Source organism: Typopeltis vanoorti, chromosome 12, assembly GCF_054136105.1.
Source record: "Typopeltis vanoorti isolate ZY-2024b chromosome 12, IOZ_Tvanoo_1.0, whole genome shotgun sequence".
In the NCBI taxonomy this organism is placed as follows: Eukaryota; Metazoa; Arthropoda; class Arachnida; order Uropygi; family Thelyphonidae; genus Typopeltis; species Typopeltis vanoorti.
Window position 1 is genome coordinate 90,290,158 of NC_143560.1, and position 21,907 is coordinate 90,312,064.

At 35.6% G+C, this 21,907-nt stretch overlaps 1 protein-coding gene across 1 annotated transcript in view; it reads right to left on the reverse strand.

Moving 5' to 3' along the window:
• The window catches only part of mRpL15 (mitochondrial ribosomal protein L15), an 84,941-nt gene that overhangs the window by 61,679 nt on the left and 1,355 nt on the right, over window positions 1-21,907 (reverse strand). The window contains exon 2 of the mRNA XM_090401890.1: window positions 5,339-5,490. Within this exon, the coding sequence (XP_090258016.1) occupies window positions 5,339-5,490 (152 nt within the window). The remainder of the gene's footprint in view (window positions 1-5,338; window positions 5,491-21,907) is intronic.

The following is a 21,907-nucleotide window of genomic DNA, read 5'->3' on the forward strand; positions in this document are numbered from 1 at the left end:
CAAGTATACTTGCATAGATCTTGCCAGGAACACTCAGTAGGGAAATACCTCTGTAATTCTCACATGCAGTTTTATTTCCCTTTGTATATATGGGTACTATGAGAGCTCTACTCCAATCATCGGGAATTCTTGCCTCTGTCCAGGCTTTCTGAACCATGCAGTGCAGCCACTGTAAGACTTTTACACCACCATACTTCGGCATTTCTGGTAGAATATCATCAGCTCCTGCTGCCTTTCCACATTTTAAGCCTTTGATGGCTTTTTCTACTTCAAGTATGGATATGTATTCCTGACTGCATGCCTGGTCAGTGTTTTTTACCACTGTGCTGTCATCACTGCTTGTTTCATTTAGCAGTTTTTCAAAGTAATTACTCCATACTTCAAGGATATCTTTTTCTTCCGTTTTCATGTCACCTTTATCATCTCTAACTCCTTTTACAGCACTCTTTCCTCCATTCCTAAGCTTCTTCAACAACCTCCAGAATATTTTGCCACCTTCTTGATATTTATTTTCTATATTCTTGCTAAAGTCCTCCCATGACTTTTTGTTTAGCTAGTTTTACACAGTGTTTAGCATTCTTGCATTTGTCTCTGTATTCTCTAAGAGCACAAGCTGACTTATTTGACAGGAACTTTTGATATGCTTTCTTCTTTTTCTTCACTGCCTCTTTAACTTCCTGTGTCCACCAGGGAGTTCTGATTTTTTTATCCTTACAGACAACCTCACTACATGCCTCTCTGGCAGAATCAATCAATGTTTTCTTCAGAGTTTGCCACTGAATCTCCAAGGTTTGATTCCTGTTCTCCAACTCTTTCATTTTTTCTTCAATAATCTTTGTGTATTTTAGTCTACAGTTCACATCTGAGAGCTGCTCAACTTTTATTCGCTTTAAAACTTTCTTACATGTTATTCTTTTCAATATAAAATTCAATTTTATCCTGCTCAAGACTAAATAGTGATTGCTTCCAATTTCAAATCCTCTGTACACTCTGGTATCCTTCACCAGGGAGAAAACATCACTATCAATAATAACATAGTCAATGAGACTTTTCTTATTCCTTGCCTCTTCTCTCCATGTGAATTTGTGCACATTTTTATGTTGGAACATGGTGTTAGTAATAACCAGTCCATGTCCTGAGCAGAAATCCAACAGATATTTGCCATTATTATTAGCTTTGCTCTTTTCTCCAAATTTTTCCAAAATATTTTTGTATGTCTCACAAACATTTCCTACTCTGCTATTTAGATCCCCAACAAGGACCAACTTTTCATTTTTAATTGTGTCAGTTGCTTTCTCTAAAGCCTCAAAAAATTCCTCCACTTCTACCTTAGTAGAACCTTCTGTGGGACCATAGGCACAAATAAGTCTCATTGTCCAGTTCCCCATTCTCATATTTGCCCACATTACTCTACTTGAGACTGACTTAAATGTATATTTTTTATTTGGTCTCAACTCAATTTCCTGGATTCTAAAAGGAATAGAGTTAAAAGTCATTGCATCAATCAGATCGAACTCTTGTATATTTACCTAACACTTGGTATAAAAAACAGTCTGTTTACAGAGATATAAAATAAATGATGCAGGTGACAGGAATTATAACATAACTGGAGCAGCTGATGTGCTATAATAACAATGGTGCAGTCGACCATCAATGTAAAAACTCCATGTAAAAAACAGTCTCTTTACAGAGATATAAAATAAATGACGTAGCTAACAGGAATTATAACATAACTAGAGCAGTTGACATGATATAATAATTTCCCAGTGTGAGATCACTGCCCAACTTATTGGTTGGTGGATTGGAAAAGTTACCGGTTTCTGTAGCAGGATTTCTGAAATATGTAAAAAAATAAATACATAAATACAGTAAAATAAAGTAAACAAAAATACAAAAAAAAAAAAAAAAAAATTAAATCCACCCACAAAACTAATGTACTATAGGTTTATAATCTTTCATAGGTGAGAGCCACATAAAAAAATTACCAAACTCTAAAATAATTAAATTATCTGAAATGACATTCTGTTTCTCTCAGCTGTGGTTCACACTAATAACAGGACATTCAATGTTATTGCTAGTTTGCAACATGAAGTGCATGAGACAAAGTCTTAAAGGAGACATACATTGAAATCCTTGAATGTTCACAACTCAAATTAACTTTCCATTTCCACTTTCACCAAGTAAGTTGGAAGAAATGCCAAGATATTTGCTATTAGTAATAACCTAATGTAAATTGTCTACTTATTTACCAGAGTACCAAATAACCCTTTTAATTCTTTCAATATTCTTGATTTATACTTAACCCGTTCTCCTTCAAAAATAAATATACTACAAAATTCATGTCTGTTTAGAAATTAAGACAACAGCCTCATCTAAGATTCCTTCCTCTAGAAACTCTTAACTGCATGTTCTTCTTTGGTACAATAGTGGTGCTAAATGGTATGATTTCCATGATTTCTATTGTTTCCAATCACTGACCTAAAACACCTGCTCTGGTGGAATAACTGAAATAATTCTTGCAAATAAAGACTTGCAAGAATTATTGTTGAAATAAAGACTTTCATTCCTCATTCCACCCAAAATTACTGCTCATTATTCGAGCCTTAGTTCTCCAACAAGGTGTGCTAAGCCAATTCAAGCAAAAAAGTGATGCTCACACTTTATTGATTTCACACAAATACTCCACCTTTCAATTGATGGAGGGAAGTATCCAGATCTGAACTTTATCCTTGAAGTCTTTCTCAAACTGCTTTTTTTTTACAAGGACTAAAATTCTCCAAATATTCAAGAAAAACATCGAGATTCTGCCTTCCTTCTTAGCCACTTGTCCAGATGAGCACTGATATTGATGGGGGGGGGGGGGGGGGGATAATATTATATATAACAAATGCTTGTCTGTCCAGCTCTTTGAAAATGAGTACTGATTCCTGTCAGTCAGCATTTGAAGCCTACATGATCATATTTTGGAATCAGTCACTTATGAACTTCAGTTTGTTGCCAGCTGTAAACCTGGGGATGTGAACTGCTGAGCAGTTGCACAAAGACATTTTCTCCAAATGGCATCTATCATTCTCCTCCAAAATTTGACTCTTTTCATCTACACATGATTTGGCATACAGGATCAAAATGACTTCAAAGCAAACCATTTATCTCCTTTATTTGTGTAGTCATACATGTTGCACATTCATGCAAATTTGGATAGTCATCCAATTTACTGCAACTGTAAGTAGAAATAAAGTGACATTTGGTAAGTATAGAGAAAGTAAAGAATTTATTTCATAAGTAAACAGTGGGATCGAGTCTTATCACAGTGTCTGAAACAGAAGAGTCATGATTTCCAATGTCATCTTTGAACTAAATTAAATAAAGTTAATTTAGAAAAGATGGTGCATGGTAACAAAACTATACTAATTACTGTCATTTGCTGAACTGATTTTCAAAAATTTGCATCAACTATATCTATATTCATAATGATTATATCTAATGAAAGCTTGGCTGGCTGAGTGGTTAACATACCTGCTATCCAACTAACGGGGTGGGTTTGAATCCTACTGTGGTCATGGATATTTGTGATTGTCTTCAGGTGGGAGGTGATTTTCGTTGCCTGGTGTGAGAATAATTTTATTATAGTCTAACGAAGTGAAAAATAAACTTTCAATATCTTCCTCTAAATCCAGAGTAATTTAATAAAAAGGTGGCACACCTTTTGGCAACTCCTATAGGTAAAGATGACCTTGCCATTGCTTCTGCCTGGTATCTCCACTTCAGGTCCTGGCTCCCACTGAAGAGACCTCAATAAAGGTCGAAACTAGTCTGGGTAGTGGCCCTTCCCTTAATGCATAACATTATACATATCTGCAAGGAAATGTGTTTTGCATTATGGGAGATACTGAGATAGGAGTGATGTTAGCTTGGTCCACCTTTGTTACGAGTTTCCCGGTGTTGTACTACCTTACCAGTCCTGAAGATATTTTCAGGTGCAAACTTTGTTTGCACACACTTGGATAAAGGATTAAACTAAATTTAAATTAAAAACCAAATATCTTCTTCTCTCTTCCATCATCTATGTGGATGATGATGAGGCCAAATGAACTCTTTCCACTTCTGTCTGTCCTGCGAGAGTCCAAACAATTCTGTCTAAACTAAATATATATATATATATATATATACACAGGGTGTTCGGGATAAATTTGACATGTTTATAATTAATTATATTTTTCCGTAAGTTACATGTATTAACACACACTTCTCTTCATTTAAAAGTTTGGACCCTTCTTCATTCATATACAAGATGTCAGAAAGGATGGATAGCTGGAACCCACCTGAATCATGGAAGAGAATAACTTGTATCATGATGATTCGTGCCCGCCATCAAAATAAGGATATTACGACTGCTGCCCAATGCTCCCTGAATACAGTAAAAACAATCAGGCATGAACTAGAGACTTGCAATGGTGACTACGAGGATGTAGCAAGAAGAAAGATCCCTAGCAGACGATCTGATTGCGTTCGTACAGCAGAATTCCTCGCAAATCTGCAGGAACAGGTGTTGAAGAACCCTGGCATTGGAATTCGGGCTTTGTTCGTGGAGTTGCTAACTGTAGTCAAGCCCTGGATAACAAGGGTAGCCAATGGTAGGCCGTATGTATGGCAGCAGGATTCGGCCCCTTGCCACACCTCTGGGAAAAGTCAAAAATGGTTGTCTGAAAATTTCTACGACTTCACCAGTCCAAATGTTTGGCCTCCAAACTCCCCAGACCTTAACCCCATGGATTATTTTGTATGGGGCGCAGTTGAAAAAGACACCAATCGCACTTCCAGTAATACAAAAGCCCAGTTAATGGATAAAATTAAAACAGTTTTTGCGGCCCTTCCCAGGGAGACTGTAGCATCAGCTTGTTCGAGGTTCCGAAGCAGAATTAAAGCTGTGATCGATGCTAATGGTGGTTATTTTGAGTAAATCTTGTTGATAGTATTGTAATTAACTCTGCCTGTAATGTTTTTTTGTCAATTCATTAAATTTAATAGATACAAAGAAGATTTACTTTTTCCTTACGAAACTGTCAAATTTATCCCGAACACCCTGTATATAAAATTAATTTTAAAAATTCTTAGTACACTCACAGTAGTACGAATGTACCATAAGCTTACTGAAACTTTTCATGGGTGAGAGCCACATAAAAATAGCCAATGAAAAAAAGTAGATGAGAAAAAACTTGTATATTTCTAATCTCTATTAAACAGCCTCTGCCTACCGTGTCTGTAATTAAGAATTATGGGACAATATTGGTATATTTAATTCTGGTGATTTTAATAAATTAATTATATTTATACTTACTGATGGCCTTTGTAGTAATATTCTGATGGGATTCTTTTAATCAGTGGTGTTTGTCCACCTTCAAAACCAAGCTTAGCATAACTCATTCTTTGTTTTGATCCCTTGTTACCATGACCATGAGTGCCTCCTCCATGATCGCCTCGCTTACCTGACTTAAAAAATAATAAATAAATAAATAAAAAGCATAATCTAATTTAGAATACAAAATAAAACAATTCAAATAATTAACATACAAGTAGCAGTGCCACTTTCAAAAATTTAATTATGTAACATTCTTTACAAATAAACTCCTCCTCAGTTCTGTAAGATTCCAAAATACTATATTAACTTGAATAACATTCTGTTAAACTTCTCTAAATATACATACGAGGGGGGTCTGAAAAGTTCTTGGCCTAACAATGAAAAAACAAATTTATAATTTCAAAATTAATTTTATTTTTTCAATATAATCTCCCTTAAGACTAATGCATTTATTCTAGCGATGCTCCAGCACCATTATCCCATCCCTGTAGTGGTTCTCAGTAAGATCTGCAAAATTTGAAGAAAAACTCTGACCAGCGAGGAAGAGTTTTAGTTTTGGGAAAAGATAGAAGTCAGAGGGAGCCAAATCGGGGAATAGGGTGGATGTTCCAACAATTCATAGTGCACATCCCTTAATTTTCCCATTGCCAAAACACCTTTGTGGGCAGATGAATTGTCCTGATGAAAGATGATTTTTTTAATTCTGCAAACCGGGTCTTTTCTCACGAATTTTTTTGTCTAGTCTGGTTAAAAGACTGGAATAATATTCCCCGGTTATTATTTTACCATTTTCAAGATAATTAATAAACAAAATGCCTTTAGCATCCCAAAACACCAATGCCATGTGACCTTTCTTGCTGATGAAACTGACTTTGTCTTCTTTGGCATTGAACAACCGGCTTCTGTCCACTGTTATGACTGCTGTTTGAATGGTGGAGTTCAATGGTGAATTTAAGTCTCGTCCATAGTAATACGTCGATGCACAAAATCAGTTTTATTCTTGTTAAAACACTCCAAGCATTGTTCAGAGATTTTCAAGCAAGTGATTTTTTGATCTGCTGTGAGCAAGCATGGCATCCATCTTGCACAAAGCTTTTTCATTTACAATTCTTTATGCAAATTATATCCTACACGTTCTTTTGAAATGCCTATTCTCAGCAATTTCATGCACTTTGACTCACCGGTCCAATACCATATCGTACTGTACACTTGATCAATGATTTCTGGTGTTACACTTTTTGGATGGCCTTCACATGGATCATCTTCAAGGCTGGTACAGCCACGTTTAAAATCAGCAGCTCATTTCTTAAGAGTGCCCATAAACTTTTATGAACTTTGAATCAATTTCTTTTGGTGTTAAACCTTCTTTTACAAAGAATTTTATAACCGCACGATACTCAATTTTATCCATTTCAAGGGATACAGACAACTTTTGCTTCAGACAGCTGTATAAAACAAACTGCTTGATAGAATGACTTGCCATTTCACATGGATGCTTATGACAGATGTACCAACTTAGAAAAAAAAAATCATGCGAATAGTGTTGACATCTATAGTCGAGGCCGAGACTTTTCAGACCACCTTCATACTTTATTTTTTATTTTTATTAATTCATAGACGAGTTGGGGTTTTTTTTTTACCATTTATGTTCATTAAATACATGTCCTTACTAAAAACTTGTAGACAAATAAAATATTTTTAAAAAAATCACATATAGACCCCTTTCATAAATTTTATTAAAAGAAAGGATATAAATATCTATCCTTTCTTCAGCCTTCCCCATACTGACATCATAAAATTTCAAAAATGACCACAGATCCGACAGCCTAGTTTGGCAACGTGCCAAGAAGAGTTAATTCAAGCTGAAGGGGGAAAAGAAATAAAGGATGCACGAATTGGTCACCAACACGTGAAATCACGTGCTTTATAGGTGATTTCGCGTAAAATTTTCCAACTGTTATACAAGCAAATAGTTACCACTTTAAAAACTACACTGTTCATAAAAGAAAAGTTAATTTTCCGACATGTAAGAATAAACAACTCATCCCACAATACGGATTGATTACCCTATTATCGGAGTGGATTCTCCTTCTTTTGACATGCGCAAAAGTGTCGAGGGTCTCGCATCTGTGGAAGTACAGTACAACCTTTGGCATCAGTTTCCTAGGTACTGCACTGCTAAAAAAAATTACAAATTGTTCAGAAATCTGTATATTCATCTCTTTTATTAGTGCATGCGATCAAGGTTTCACTCACTTAACAGCTGTTTTAAGTTATCTATACTCTTCAAAGAGTATAGATAACATCTGCAGTATTCAGATGAGGTTTTTCTCCTATGAAGGAGAAAAACCTCATCTGAATACTGCAGCAATCTCTTGTCAGAAAGTTATATCTTACATAAGTGAACTTTCATCCATTGCATAAGGACAAATAGTCTTCCGAGCAAAGTTTGTCTTTAAGTAGTGCAATACATAGGCAACTCTAATGCCAAAGGTTATATTCTCATATTTAGCTCTAGAAAGGTGAATATTTAATGTCCTGACTCTAAATAGCACTACTTGACCAAATGAAGCCTCTCTTGTTTGTCAATGTTTATGACTTATACACCAGTTAAGAGTTCACTTATGCAAGATATAAATTTCAGAATTGGGACTGCTGTCATACTGAGATGGGGGTTTTAGTCCTCATAAGGTTTCTACCAGATCTGAAGAGAACCAAATATAGCAATTCCAAACAGATTCATAAAAGATGAAAATATGGGTTACAAGGAAAAGTCTTATGTTTTAAGCAGTGCAATACCTTGGCAATTTGATATCAAAGACCATATTCTCATAGAAGTTGTCTGGTCATTTTCCAAATTTTATAGTTTCAATAAATTTAAGATATATTTAAGATAATAAATTCACACAATAAGAATGAACAATGTAGGAAAAGAGCACATGCACACAAACAAAAAAAATCTTTTCAGAAATTAGCAAATTTTCCCCCTGAAACTAGCTTTAATCAAGAAACATTAAAGATGCTAAATTTGCCTATTATCAATAAACTACATATTATTCAAGTACTAGTTATTACACTAGAACAACTTCCAAATGCTGCTAAACATTCTAAACCAAACATCTCAGTTTCACTTTAAGCATGTTTTTAGGTCCAGAACTATGTCAATAAGGCACAAGTTCTTTATGAATGATTTGTGTGTTTGAGGAGACGGGTGGGAAAGTCCCTCGCACCCGCCCCCTCAAAATGCAATATTATTAATTCTTGTGTATATGCAACTCATTTTCCTAATATTTTTTAAGTTTTTCATTAATATGCTTATAGTGGTAAAACATTGTTTAAAAAACTTACACAAAACATGAGTCCAAGCCAACATGGCAGATTAAGCTAACAATAATGTCAGTCAATTACCTGATACCATATCAAGTAACTGATTGATCAATTATCTGACTATTAGGCACTATAATTACCTGATACCACAGCAGACAAAAACAGCCTCACATCCATTAATTTCACACACCAGCAAAAATGAAAAATTTTTATAAAATGAAAAACATTGAACAGATAGCAATACAACATACAATGAAATACAGGTAAACTTCACTTAATGCGTTCGATATACACGATAATCAGTTAGCATGACTGAGTGAAATGATACTATTTCCCGTTTTAAGCAAGTGATTAATCAGTTAATGCGATTTTTTACGTCATGCTAAATTTTACATCACCAATCTGCAGTGAGCGGAAAAGCTGGAAGTCATTAAGAGAGATGAAAGTGGTGCTAGTAATACAATGACTGTGCAAGACCTGGGATATAGCGAGTCTACAGTTTGGACTATATTGAATAAGAGCAAAGAATACAAAGAACAAGGAAAAGTTGCTACTGCTTCTTTAAGAATGCAGATCACCCAAAATAGAAGCCATTAAATGATCGCGATGGAGCGTCTTCTATCACTCTGGATTGAGGATTATGATCAAAAAAGAATACCTCTTAGTACAGGGAATATTCAGGCAAAAGTTCTCAATATTTTTACCTCATTGAGAGAGAGAGAGACCAAATTTCAAGAGGAATATGAAAACTTTACTTTGGGCTTAGGATGGTTTGACTGTTTTAAAAACTGAATAACCTAGGAATAACTAGGGAATCTGCTCGTGCTGATAAAGATTCAGAGGCAAAGTTTCCTGCAGAATTGTAAAGAATAATTCAGGAGGGTGATTATGACGATTGGCAAATATTCAACATCGACGAAATTGGTCTCTTTTGGAAGCGTATGCCAACAAAAACTTTCCGAGCTAAAACTGAAGCACATCAACCAGGATACAAAGTATCTAAAGATCATCTTATGCTTTTATTAGGAAGCAATGCAGAAGACAATTTAAACTCAAGTCTATGTTAGTTTATTGTGCGCAAAATCCAAGATCTAACATTATTGAAGAAATCAGCACAATTGGTAAAGAACTTGAATTTAATGAACTGGATAATGAAGATGTGAGAAACTTGCATGATTCCCATTCAGAACAGTTAAGCATGATCTCCTTCAACTAGGAGATCATTCTTTCTAAGAACAGCCTGCATATGAAGAAGAAGATAAGGAGTGCGAACAAGAAGAGAATGTTACGACTAAGAAGATAACTGCAAAAGAACTTGAGCTAGTTTTTAATCACATTGAGTATGCTAATGAAATTTTGTTTGATGCTGATCCTGATATGGAACGAATCTTCGAAGTCACCGAATTCTTGATAAAGCGATCACCAGCTATCGCAAATTGCATGACAAGATGAAAAAGTCGAGCGCGATTCAAACATCTTTACTTAATTTTTTGTAAAAAAGTAGTCAAATGTTTAGACATTAAATAAAAATTTAAGCTATTGATTTTGATTTAATAAGGTCAGTGCTTAGTGGGATCCATTTTTGGTTACAATCTTCGATCCATGTAGAAAGAAGTCTCTTTAATTTAATCATAATATTTTGAAATGTTTTAAATCGGTAACTAAATTATTTCATTCTGGTGAATGATTTTTTAAAATAGTTAGCCATAAAAAATGTATAGATAGAAAATTTTTTAAATCTGTAACAGTTATTTTTAAGATGTACTGTATATAGACACACTAATCAAATTTTAGAGGTGCACTAATTGCATTTAGGTATAGGGAAAAAAAAAAAGATGCACGAAGTGAAAATGCACTAATCGGGGTGCATTAATAGAGAGAATGCTGTGTGTGTGTGTATATATATAAAACATTACTTGGGTACATCATCAAAGTTCTAAATTATTAATGGATTACACACATTAGAATGAATTTGTGGACTAGCTGTACTGCTGTTCTTGTGCATGAGTATGTAGTCTCGTCACTGCCATAGCTGAATAGTGGTGGAGTAACAATCAGAAAAGTCGTGGCTGAGGTTGAAATTAAGGTGAATAGAATTTGCTGTAATTTCTGTTGATTCTAAGATTTTTCTTTCAAGTTCATCATAGCATTTGTAAATGATTTTGGATCTATCCTAGTTTACTGAGTATATAGTGGACTGATGGTCATTGGGTTCAGAAGAATTAAAAATATGACTAGATAAGGCCCTGGTTCTACCTCAGGTGATATCTTCGAGATGTTTTTTGATACAAAGCTCAATTCATTTCTCTGTTTGTCCATAATATGGGAAATTACAGCCACAACAAAGATGGTACACACACACATGGATACTTCAAATTGTTATGTTTAGGTTTTACTAGTTGAAGCCAGGATCAAATAAGGTACAAATCTTATATTCTGGAGAATTTTTGCTAATTTGTTAGAAATAGCTGATATACAAAATGGTGATATAACCTTTCACATCATTGCTATTTTTGGCACAGTGTGTAGGAGGATTAAACAAGAGTTTAGAAATTGACTGTTTATGATAACCATTCTTCTCAAAAACTGATAAAGTAGCTTTAATTCTTTGCCAATCACTTCTTCATTGCTGATGAGAGTATGCACATGGGTTCCTAAAGTAGAAATAATGCCAAACTTTTGAAGTGGATAATGATGATAATGAACATTAAAATATCTGTTGGTATGCATAGGCTTTCTGTAAATGGTGATTTTTTACTTAAGTATAAAGAGCTAATAAGCTTCATTTCGGCAATGAAAACATTACTTAAATTAAGGGGATATTAAATCCCACATAGTTTTAAAACCGAATAAGAAACTCAAAGATTGGAATCAGAGAGTTTCTTGCCGAATATAGTAAACTATAAAGTATCGGCGACACTAGCATTAGCCAATGCAAGTGATCCTAGTACGTAGTACAATGCCGGACGACTCGTTGCAAAGGTGGGGGAAGTTCAGATCGCTATTCTTAGGTATTTTCCATAATGTAAAAACACATTTCCTAGGAAATGTATGCTGTTATTACATTATGGGGGGAGGTCACTACCCAGACCGGTTTCAGCCTTTTTTGAGGCTTCATCAGTGAGTAGGTAGACCTAAAAACTTTGAGTTTCTTATTCGGTTTTAAAACTATGTGGGATTTAATATCCCCTTAATTTAAGTAATGGTGATTTTTTGTTTTTCAAGTGAACAAGTAAATTTTACAACAATAAAAGGAAGCAAACTATTAATTTCTAATTCCACTGTAAATTTTATCCTAGGATGTTGTTGTTCAGGTCATTCAAGAACTCTTGGAGTGAATCTAGACCATGGCTCCAAATCAAGAAACCTCATCTATATATCTTTTCCACAATTTTGGTTTCAATTGAAAGGAGTTTATTGCTGTTTCTCCGAAAGCTTCTAGGTATATATTTGCTAGTACAGCTAGAGGTTGCCCATTGCTAAACTGTAATTTTGAATTGTAAATTATGTTTCCAAAATGAAGTAGCCTAAATTGTGATTTTTTTTAAGATAAATTTATCTTGTAAAAGAACTAATACTTCTTCTTCTTCTGTGGGTACATTAGTAAACAGAGAAGTGATGTCAAAGCTGGCTAAGAGATCCTTTAATAGATGTGTGTCCTTAATCGTGGAAACAAAATGTTCGGAATTTTGCAAAGGCTTTTGATGGACTGCCACATGACAAACTAGTAGTTGAACTGAACAGATGGGATTGGATAGTAGATTAGTGCATTAGATTGGAGACTGGCTGTATGATAGGTATCAACAGGTTATGTATGGGGGATTGATATCCCAGAAGAGAAAGTCACTAGTGGTGTGCCCCAGGGATCTGTTTTGAGGCCATTGTTGTTAATTTGATTGTAAAAGACATTGGTAAAGGCTTAAATGGTGATATACAGTTGTGTGCAGATGATGCAAAGTTGGGGAGAGTTATGAGAAGTAGAGCAGATGTTGTAGAAGGTGAGTGTGTGGGGATATCAGTTTAATGTTGCAAAGTGTAAGGTTTTAAAATCTGGGAAGCAAAGATGAGATACAGAGTATAGGATTGGTGGAGATATTTTGGAGGAGATGAAATATTTGGGGATTGTGACGGATAAGGACTTGAAATTCTTTGAACATTTTACTAAAATGCGAGGATGGCACAGTGGATTATGGGAATGATGCAGAGAACACTAATGTGTAGAAGTAAGGATGTTTTGATTTCTTTGTACAAGGCTTTGATATCAGGCCGCATATGGATCACTGTGCACAGATCTGGTGGCCAGGATTTCAAAAGGATGATGAGACGTTGAAGAGACGAGTGATCAAGTTTCTGGAATATGGAATATAAGGACAGATTGAGAGAATGCAAATTACACAGGCTAGCAGATAGAAGGATGAGGGGACATGATCAAGATGTACCAGTTGGTAAGGGGTAATTACCAGATTAGCGTGCATGAGATTTTTCAGAGAATATCTGGAGACGGGAGAACAAGAGGTCATCCCTGGAAGCTGTATAAGGTGGGTGTGAGCAAGGAGTAGATTTTTTGCATGGAAAGTGGTGGGTGATTGGAATGCATTGCCTGAGAGTGTGGTGAGTACAGGGACAGTGAATGCGTTCAAGTCAAGGTACAATGAGCTGTGCATGTGAGAGTGGGACCTTCCCACTCTAAGTCTCTTGACTCCATGGAGGTCTGTTTTTGATGATGATTCTTCTTCCCTTCATATTAGGCCTAGTGGCCTGTTACGGGGCTATCCTTAGCCCTTCCAACCCGTTGTTGATGATGATGATGATAATAATTCTTAATGTAGGAATTGGAAAAACCTGTAAAAGCTTTTATATATATAAATGGAGCCTCCATAGCTCAGTCGTCAAACCCAGCTCACTGGTTAGAAAGACCTGGGTTTGATTCCTGTGCATTATGTGAGGAACCTTTATCTGGTATCTTTTGACTAAAGGTGAGTTAACCGGTGTCATGTGGAGGTGGAGGGTTTTTTTCTCCTGGTAAGTGGAGTTTTTCACCCATCAAAACAGGCAAACTGGTCCCATTAAAACACACACACACATGGCTACAGTCATAAATATACTTATGGCAAGGAAGGCAACAGGAAACCACCTTGTTCCATAATCATCTCCCTGGTATTGTAGCATATGGCTACTCCACCAGCCAACAGGATGAAGGGAAAAATACATACATACATATATATTTTAAAAGAGATCAATACACCAATGCAAGAATCTTTTTTTTTGTTGTGTGTGTGTGTGTGTGTGTGTGTGTGCATATGCTTTAATGAAATCTTTTTTTTTTCTTTAGGACAACTATGATATGCTTTAGAGCCTCCTAGCTCAGTCGGTATAGATGAAGTACTTTGGTCGGAAAGATCTGGGTTTGAGTCCCGTCAGTGAGGAACCTTTATCTGGCCTTTTTTGACAAAAGGTGAGTTAGCCGGTCTCATATGGAGGTAGGGAGAAAAATTCAGGTTTTTCATCCCCCCTCCCCTCTGGAACAGGCAAACCACCCCCATGAACACATGCATCTACAGACATAGGACACATTGAGAGGCATAGGGCTAACCACCTTATCCTCAAAGCAGTCACAGTTTCAAATTGTAACAGGCCACACCTAATACGAACGTAACAGGCCACCAGGGCCTAATATGGGAAAAAAGGAGGAGGAAGATGATATGCTTTATATCAGTCCCACACAAGATTCTACAACATAAGACATGACAGTGCATTTATGAGCAAGTGGTTAGAGGAAACAAATTTGCTCATGTGTTTCTTGAAGAACTGAGAGATGTAATCGCTGGGGGGGGGGGGGGGGGAACAGTATGGGGAAGACTGTTCCAAAGAACAGAGGTATATGGAATGAAGGAAAAGAATGAGGAGTTACTTTGAGAAGTTTGGAGCTGAACTGTATATACATGATTAGAGGATAGTGGAGGAATGATACTGGCCAATTCAGTAGCCATAGAAATATTTACAAAAAAAACCATAATGCAGCAAGTGTCTATGGGAAAGTAACTGGAGGGAGTCAGTGAGAGGGGGAGGAGAGAAGGAGGATCATCTATTAAGCATACAGTTCTCTTCTGAATACAATCAAGCATTCTCTGATAATGATTTTAGGGTACCACCCCAAATGTGAGAAAAATATTCTAGAGTCAATCAGATTTGAGATTTATAAAATGTCAGGAGTTGTGCAGAAGAGAAATAGTACTATTTAGAACAAAAAAGAATGCCAAGCTTTTTGAAGGCCATAATTCTCCCTTTCTTTTGGTGAACAGAATGTTATCAAAAGAAAGGGAGAATTATTTTTATCTATAGCCCCATGGAAGATTCTAATAAGAAAGAGCACAGGGACTTTTGAGGTCATCAGAGAGAGAGAGAGAGAGAGGCTGACAAAGTTTTAAGTGTTACTTATGGCATAGATGTAGACTATAAGAACATGCAAACACAAGACAGTTTATTATTAATCTAAATAACCAAATATTGCTATCTGAAACACACAGATCATCTTCAGTTTAACTAACAATTCAAAACGGTAAAAAAGCAGTGGATTTCATAAGTGAGAAATGAACTCAAACCATTTGCTAGAGTAGTCACAGTACAGTACATGTGAAACTGACACACACATATATACAAACTTTGTTGTAATGAGCACAGAAATAATGAGATCACACCTGTAATGAGCAAAAATCCATAATGATTTTAATTTACACAAATTCCCATACGATTGCATACATTCTTAATTCCCATACTATGCATCTTTCTTCTTCTTCTCTCTTCCATCATCTATGTGGATGATGATGATGAGGCCGAATGAACTCTTTCCACTTCTGTCTGTCCCGGGAGAGTCCAAACAATTCTGTCCAGGTTGGTGTCGCTTGTTGTGATTTGACACAACACAGACATGACTTGATGTCTGCTGTACTGCTTTTTGCAAATCTATATAGAACTCCTCAATGTCTTCTTTTTATATCTTCTGTTTTCGTCTGTTAATATCTTTTATAATTTCACCATTGTACTCAATAACTCCTCCAATGTAGGTGAAGTTTTCTACCTGCTCTAGATTCTTACTATCAATTTAAATTTTCAGATTGGCGTTTCTTTTTCCTATTTACATAATTTTTATTTTGTCTATATTTATGTTTAATCCACATTTTATACACTCCTTTATTTTATCAGAAATTTGCTGTAGATTTTCTTCTGTGCTTGCAAGTAATGCAATGTCGTCTGCAAATTTTAAATTTGTCACATTCTTCCCATATATTTTGATTCTGGAGTCTTCATTGTTTAAGGCCTTATTGGTTGCTTCTTCCAGTGTAAGATTGAACAGGTCTGGTGACAGATTGCATCCCTGTCTTACTCTGCTCTCTGTGTGGAACCAGTTGGTTAAGGTGTCCTCCATTCGTATACTGCACTTTCAGATTTCTCATATAGATTCTTTATTATTCTTATGGTTTTGTTGGAAATTTCAAATTCTACGGATTGAATCAAATGCCTGAAGAAAGTCTATGAAATTTATGTAGCAACTTTGGTTGTACTCTAGTGTCTTTTCTATTAGCTGTCTTAAGATGAATAGTTGATCAATTGTGCTTCACCCTGGTCTGAAACCGGCTTGTTCTATATGTGCCAGTTCTATATATGGCTTAATTTGTTTTTGGAGTACTTTCGTAAAAACCTTACTTGGAATACTGAGGAGGCTAATGCCTCTGTAATTATTACAATTCTATTTTATCTCCTTTTTTGTAAATAGGAGTTATGATTGATTTGGTCCAATCAGTAGGCACTGCTTCATTTTTGTAGATCCATTCAAATAATGTTTTTAATGGTTCCAAAAGTTGTTCTTTTCCTGCTTTTAAGAATTCTGCATGTATTCGATCAATGCCAGGTGCTTTCCTAGTTTTGAGTTTTTCTTTGCTGTGTGCTATTATTTCTTTGGTAAGGATATTTGTTTCCTCTTCCATTTCAGTGGCTGAAATCGTAATATCCTGGGAGCTGTTTTTATTATATAAATCTTTGAAGTATTCTTCCCATCTGGCCATTCTTTTTGTTTTACTTTCAATTAGTTGTCCCTCTTTGTTTTTGATCATTATAATTTTTGTTGTCTGTGTCTTACTAATTTGGTCTATTTGTTTATAAAATCCATGAAGGTTATTTTCTTTTGATAGCTTTTCTGCCATTTTGCATTTTTCTTCTAACCAGTTATTCTTGTCTCTTTTAACTAGTTTTCTAATTTCTCTGGTTAATCTATTATATTCGTTTCTGTTTTAGTTTCATGCTTTTCCTTTGATCGCTTAACCTTTTTACTTCATTTGAGATCCAATAGGTTACACAGAAAGAGAAAGTAAAAAATTGTTTTTTCTGCCAAATTTAATATTATTTCCTTTAATTTGCACCAATTAAAGGAAATAATGTTCTTCGATGTTTATATTCTGTTTTGGTAGTTCCTTCGGGAGTTCTAGTTGATATTTTCTTAGAATATTGTTGTCTTGTAGTTTTTTTATATTCAGTCTCCTTTTGACTCTAAAAGTGCTTCCAGATTTTAACTTTATTCTTAGGTTTGCTAATACTAGCTTATAGTCTGATCCACAATCTGCAGAGAAGGATCTGCAGTTTAGGATACTTAATTTCCATCTTTGATTTACAATAATATAGTCTATCATATTCTTGGTTTGTCTGTCTGGTGATATCCATGTCCATTTTCTTTGGGGTTTTGGATGTTTAAAGAGAGTGTTGGTTATTGTTAGTCTATTATTTGAGCAGAAGTTTAGCAGTCTTTCGCCACATTCATTGCTTTCTCCATACCCGAACTTTCCGATTACTCTTGGCCAGGTATTATCCCAGTCTTTGCCTACTTTTGCATTTAAGTCCCCCATTACAATTAGGAGATCTTGACATGATGTCTGCTGTACTGCTTTTTGCAAATCTATATAGAACTCCTCAATGTCTTCTTCTGATGATGTCGAAGTTGGCGAGTATACTTGAATAATAGTGATACGATTGATGTTTAAATCTTGCTTTAAATATCCTAGGTGAGATAGGATTGTAGGACAATAGGGAGTTTTGAGCTTTTGTTTTTAATATAAGTGCTACTCCTTGGTGTTTGTTGTCCTCCCTGCCTGAAGTTAAGATTTTGTACTGTCCATGATGGAATTCTCCTTTTCCAGTCCATCTGGTTTCGCAGAGTCCAATCACTTCCCATCGGTAGTTGTCTAATTCATGCAGTAGTATTTCCAATGCTCCTTCCTGGTGAAGAGTTCTTACATTCCATGTTCCTATGCTTGTTATGTTTTTCCTGTCTATTAGGTGATGTTTTGTTCCAATAGCATATTTTTTGCCTTCACTATCTTGGTTCCCTAATAGTGGGCGCAACCCATGTTTGACCAGGCAACAGTCGAGCCGGTCAAATTCATGTATCTTTAGGTTGGTTAGAGTTCATTCGGTTTAAGTGGTTAAATTTTCATCAAGTGTCAACCACCACTCCTTAACCTGATTTCAGCTGCTTTTTTTAGATAGTGAAAACTACAGTTTGAGAGGAAAGAGTCACCCCCTCGCCCTCAAGTTGCTCTAATAGCACTGGGGGGTAAGAAGACCAGTCTCCAGATATGATATACCAAGTGTATATTGTATGAAGTAAGATCAGGTCTAATGTGAGCCCCTGAGAATATAGTATGCAAACATTCTTAATTGCTCAGGTGATTCTTGGAATAGACAAAAATGAAAGGAATGACTTAGCTTTTTAGGACCACCTTCATCAGATTATAACAACCTTGTCCTTGGGAACCAATCCCACTCTACCCACCCTCCAGTGCCTAGTCTACTGTCCTCCCTCACTTTACCCAAACACTGCCACAACTGTAAAATCAGTTTAAAACAAACCTTACCATTGGAAACATGTCTACTAAAAGAAAGTATCTCTCAGTTTGCAAAAAGATTGAAATTATTCACAAGTTAGAACGCAGTGCAAAAAGGCTGAAGTGTGTAAAAAGTATTCTTTGTCTTCAAGAGTATCAACATTGTGGAAGAATAAAGATGTGTTTACATATTGACACCGAAAAACAACAGCACCAAAAAAAAATTTAGAAAAAATTTAACATCGATGAAACATTATTTCAATGGTTCGCTACACAAAGTGCTGGATTCTCAATAATTTGTCCATTCTTAAAGGCTCAAGTGAAAAAAATTTGCTAAATGATTTGGAGGCTATGATTTTGTATGTAACAACGATTGGCTGGATTGATTTAAAAACCAATATAACAATGTTATGTCAATTTAAAAAAGACTAATTGAAATTGTATATTAATTAGCATTGTTTTTAATTATGAAGAAATAAACTGTGTTAAGTGTATGGTTCTAAAATTAGGGACAAATAAATTGTATTTAATATTGGCATATTGTTGTTTATGCAAGCCTATCCATACTAATAATATCTATCTATCCTATCTCATCTGTCTAGGACGGGTTGAGTCCCCTCCTAATGAAGGGGGTTACTGCTGTATTAATGCAGCCAGTTCGCCACTCCTCTGCTGCATCTCCTAAGGGCAATATCCCCAACTGTATCCGTGTGTGTTCACGGGGCCGGTTTGTCTGCTTGCAGGATGAAAAACCCCAGATAACCCTGCTGCCCGCACCCAAGACTGGCTAACTTGGCTATGGCTGAGGAAGATCCTCAAGCTCCTCACGTCTCCGACAGGAATCGAACCTAGGACACTCCTTCCAGAGGCATATGGTTGCGAAGCGCATAACCACTAGGCTAACTGCACGAATCTAGGCATGCAATTATATTTTTTCGGTTTAATACTTTTTTTGTATTTTTAATCTATATTTTATGGAGTTATTGACAATTAAAAAAAAAAAACAGAGGCAGACTTAACTTATCATTTATATAGTGAGTAGCAGTTATAACGAAGAAATTTTGTTTGGTCTCTGCGGCACTCATTATAACCAAGTTTTACTATGTATATAAATTATCACTTACATTCATAAGAATAAGACTTTCCCAAATTTCTGGTATATTAACAGTCGTTATGGTTCAAGTTAGGGCAAAGTAGAAGCACTTTGGCACTGATTGAATAAGCACTCAAATTTGAAATGGCATCTAAGTAAATTTAGTCCATAATACAAACGTAAAAGCTGTTCCTAAAAACTTGAACCCTGTATATAGCGCTCTTATCCTTTACATCAATGGAATATCTGAATCAATTACAAACATCCTGAAAAAGTATAACTTTGTACCTACTTTATTTCTTGTCAATAAACTCTCTGCCATGTTTCCTTCCACCAAGGATAAGCAGTTTCCTCGATTTCTCTCTCCCAGGCACATTTAACAGGTTCTTTGTGATTATCTTCTCTCATATTTCGGACACATGGCATTCCACTAAGAAGAGACTGCAGGAACATCAGTCCTACATCCTCCATAAAAATCCCCCATAAGTCTAGTCTAGCTCAGCATGGGGTCGACAATAACCACAGAAACTTCTCATCTAGGAACCATCTTTTACATAGATGCCATTTCAAATCTGAGCATATATTCCAAGAGAGTACTGCCATTTCATCCCAACTTGAATCATAATGACTATGATTCAGGTTAGGGTGTTTACAAGTTACTCATATTAGTTGTAAACAATATTTTTTTAATATAACAACTTCATATCTACTGTACTATGACCACTCTAGCATATGGTTTGTCACTCACTTGAAATTCATTGTTATTATTCTACCTTTTTTGGATTGTCAAGATGACTCATAAGTTTCAGTTTGAAATAGTTGGTTATTTAGATTAGAAATACTTTCTTGTATCTAGTTTTTTTATAGTCTATAGAGAAAAATGGAAAATGGTTCCTGTTGGAGACCAAAGCAGCTGAGTAGAATATGAATTCCAGACATATGACAGCCTAAAATGAAGATATTAGAAAGGAACTTGACATTGTTAGCATTCAAGAATGTGTCAGCAGAGCTAATCTAAGGTGGTATGGCCACTTAAATAGAATGGATGAAGAAAGGTTAACAAAACGGGTGTTTGATACCAAGATGGCAGGAAAGAGACCCCGAAGAAGACTAAAGGCTAGGTGGCTTGATTCAGTCAGAAGTGCCTTAGAAGCACAAAATGTTAGATATGACAATACTGGAGTCCTGACAAGTAACAGACTAGTTGGAGGAAAATTGTAGATAGGAGATTAATAATAATGTAAACTTAATCATGTAGTGCTGTCATAGTAGTCTGAACACCCCTTGAGGGTATATATCAGAAAATTCTTGTAGATAAGTTATACGTTGATTAAACATAGCCTTTAATTTTTCAGGAAATGACAACATATGCTAGAATATTAATTATAAAAAACTTTAATTAATACCCTCCTATATTTCAGCAATGTTACATTGCCATCATCAGCAATCACAAAAAAAAAAAAAAAATTATATGTGAATGTAGGTACTAACACTGAGCAAATGAGGCTGAATAAAGGCAACAGAAGTCAGGCCTAGAGTCCTAAATGATGCCTCCTAGTAGGCTAAATTGGGTTGTCTTTGACCATTAGGCTGATGATCTTTAAATGTATGCTTCCCAGATTTGAGGCAGTTTCATTCACCCAAATTTGTTGATGTTTGGAAAGTTTTTCAAAGCTGAGACAGATTTTATGAACAGTCTTTCATATTTGTATTTGCTATGGTGTAATAGAATGGCCTTTTTCCAGAATATCCTGTGGTGAGTGTCCAAAGCATGAGAGCAAGTCCTGAGTGGCTGTATTGGTAGAAATGGATGTCGTCCTTGTGTTCGGATATCCTGATATTGTCTGCCCTGCCTCTTTGGCCATAGTATGCAGCTGCAAACTACAATAGGGGACACCATTTAGGACTCTAGGCCTGACTTTTGTTGCCTTTATTCAGCCTCATCTACTGTGTTAGCTTGAATGCACATTTCATAAATGCATTGTATGGTCCCCCAATGTAACACTGCCAAAATATTGGAAGTTATTAATTAAAGTTTTTTTATAATTAATATTCTAGTATACGTTGTGATTTCCTGAAAATATAAAAGCTATCAGGAAACTGAATGATGATGACAGCCCTAGTGGTTGAGTGAACAGCACTTATACTCTCCAACCAGATCATGGGGTTTGAATCTCACTGCAAGCACAGATATATTTTTCAATGTATTTAAGTGGCAGATGAATTTCATCACTAGTGTGAGATCACTATTCT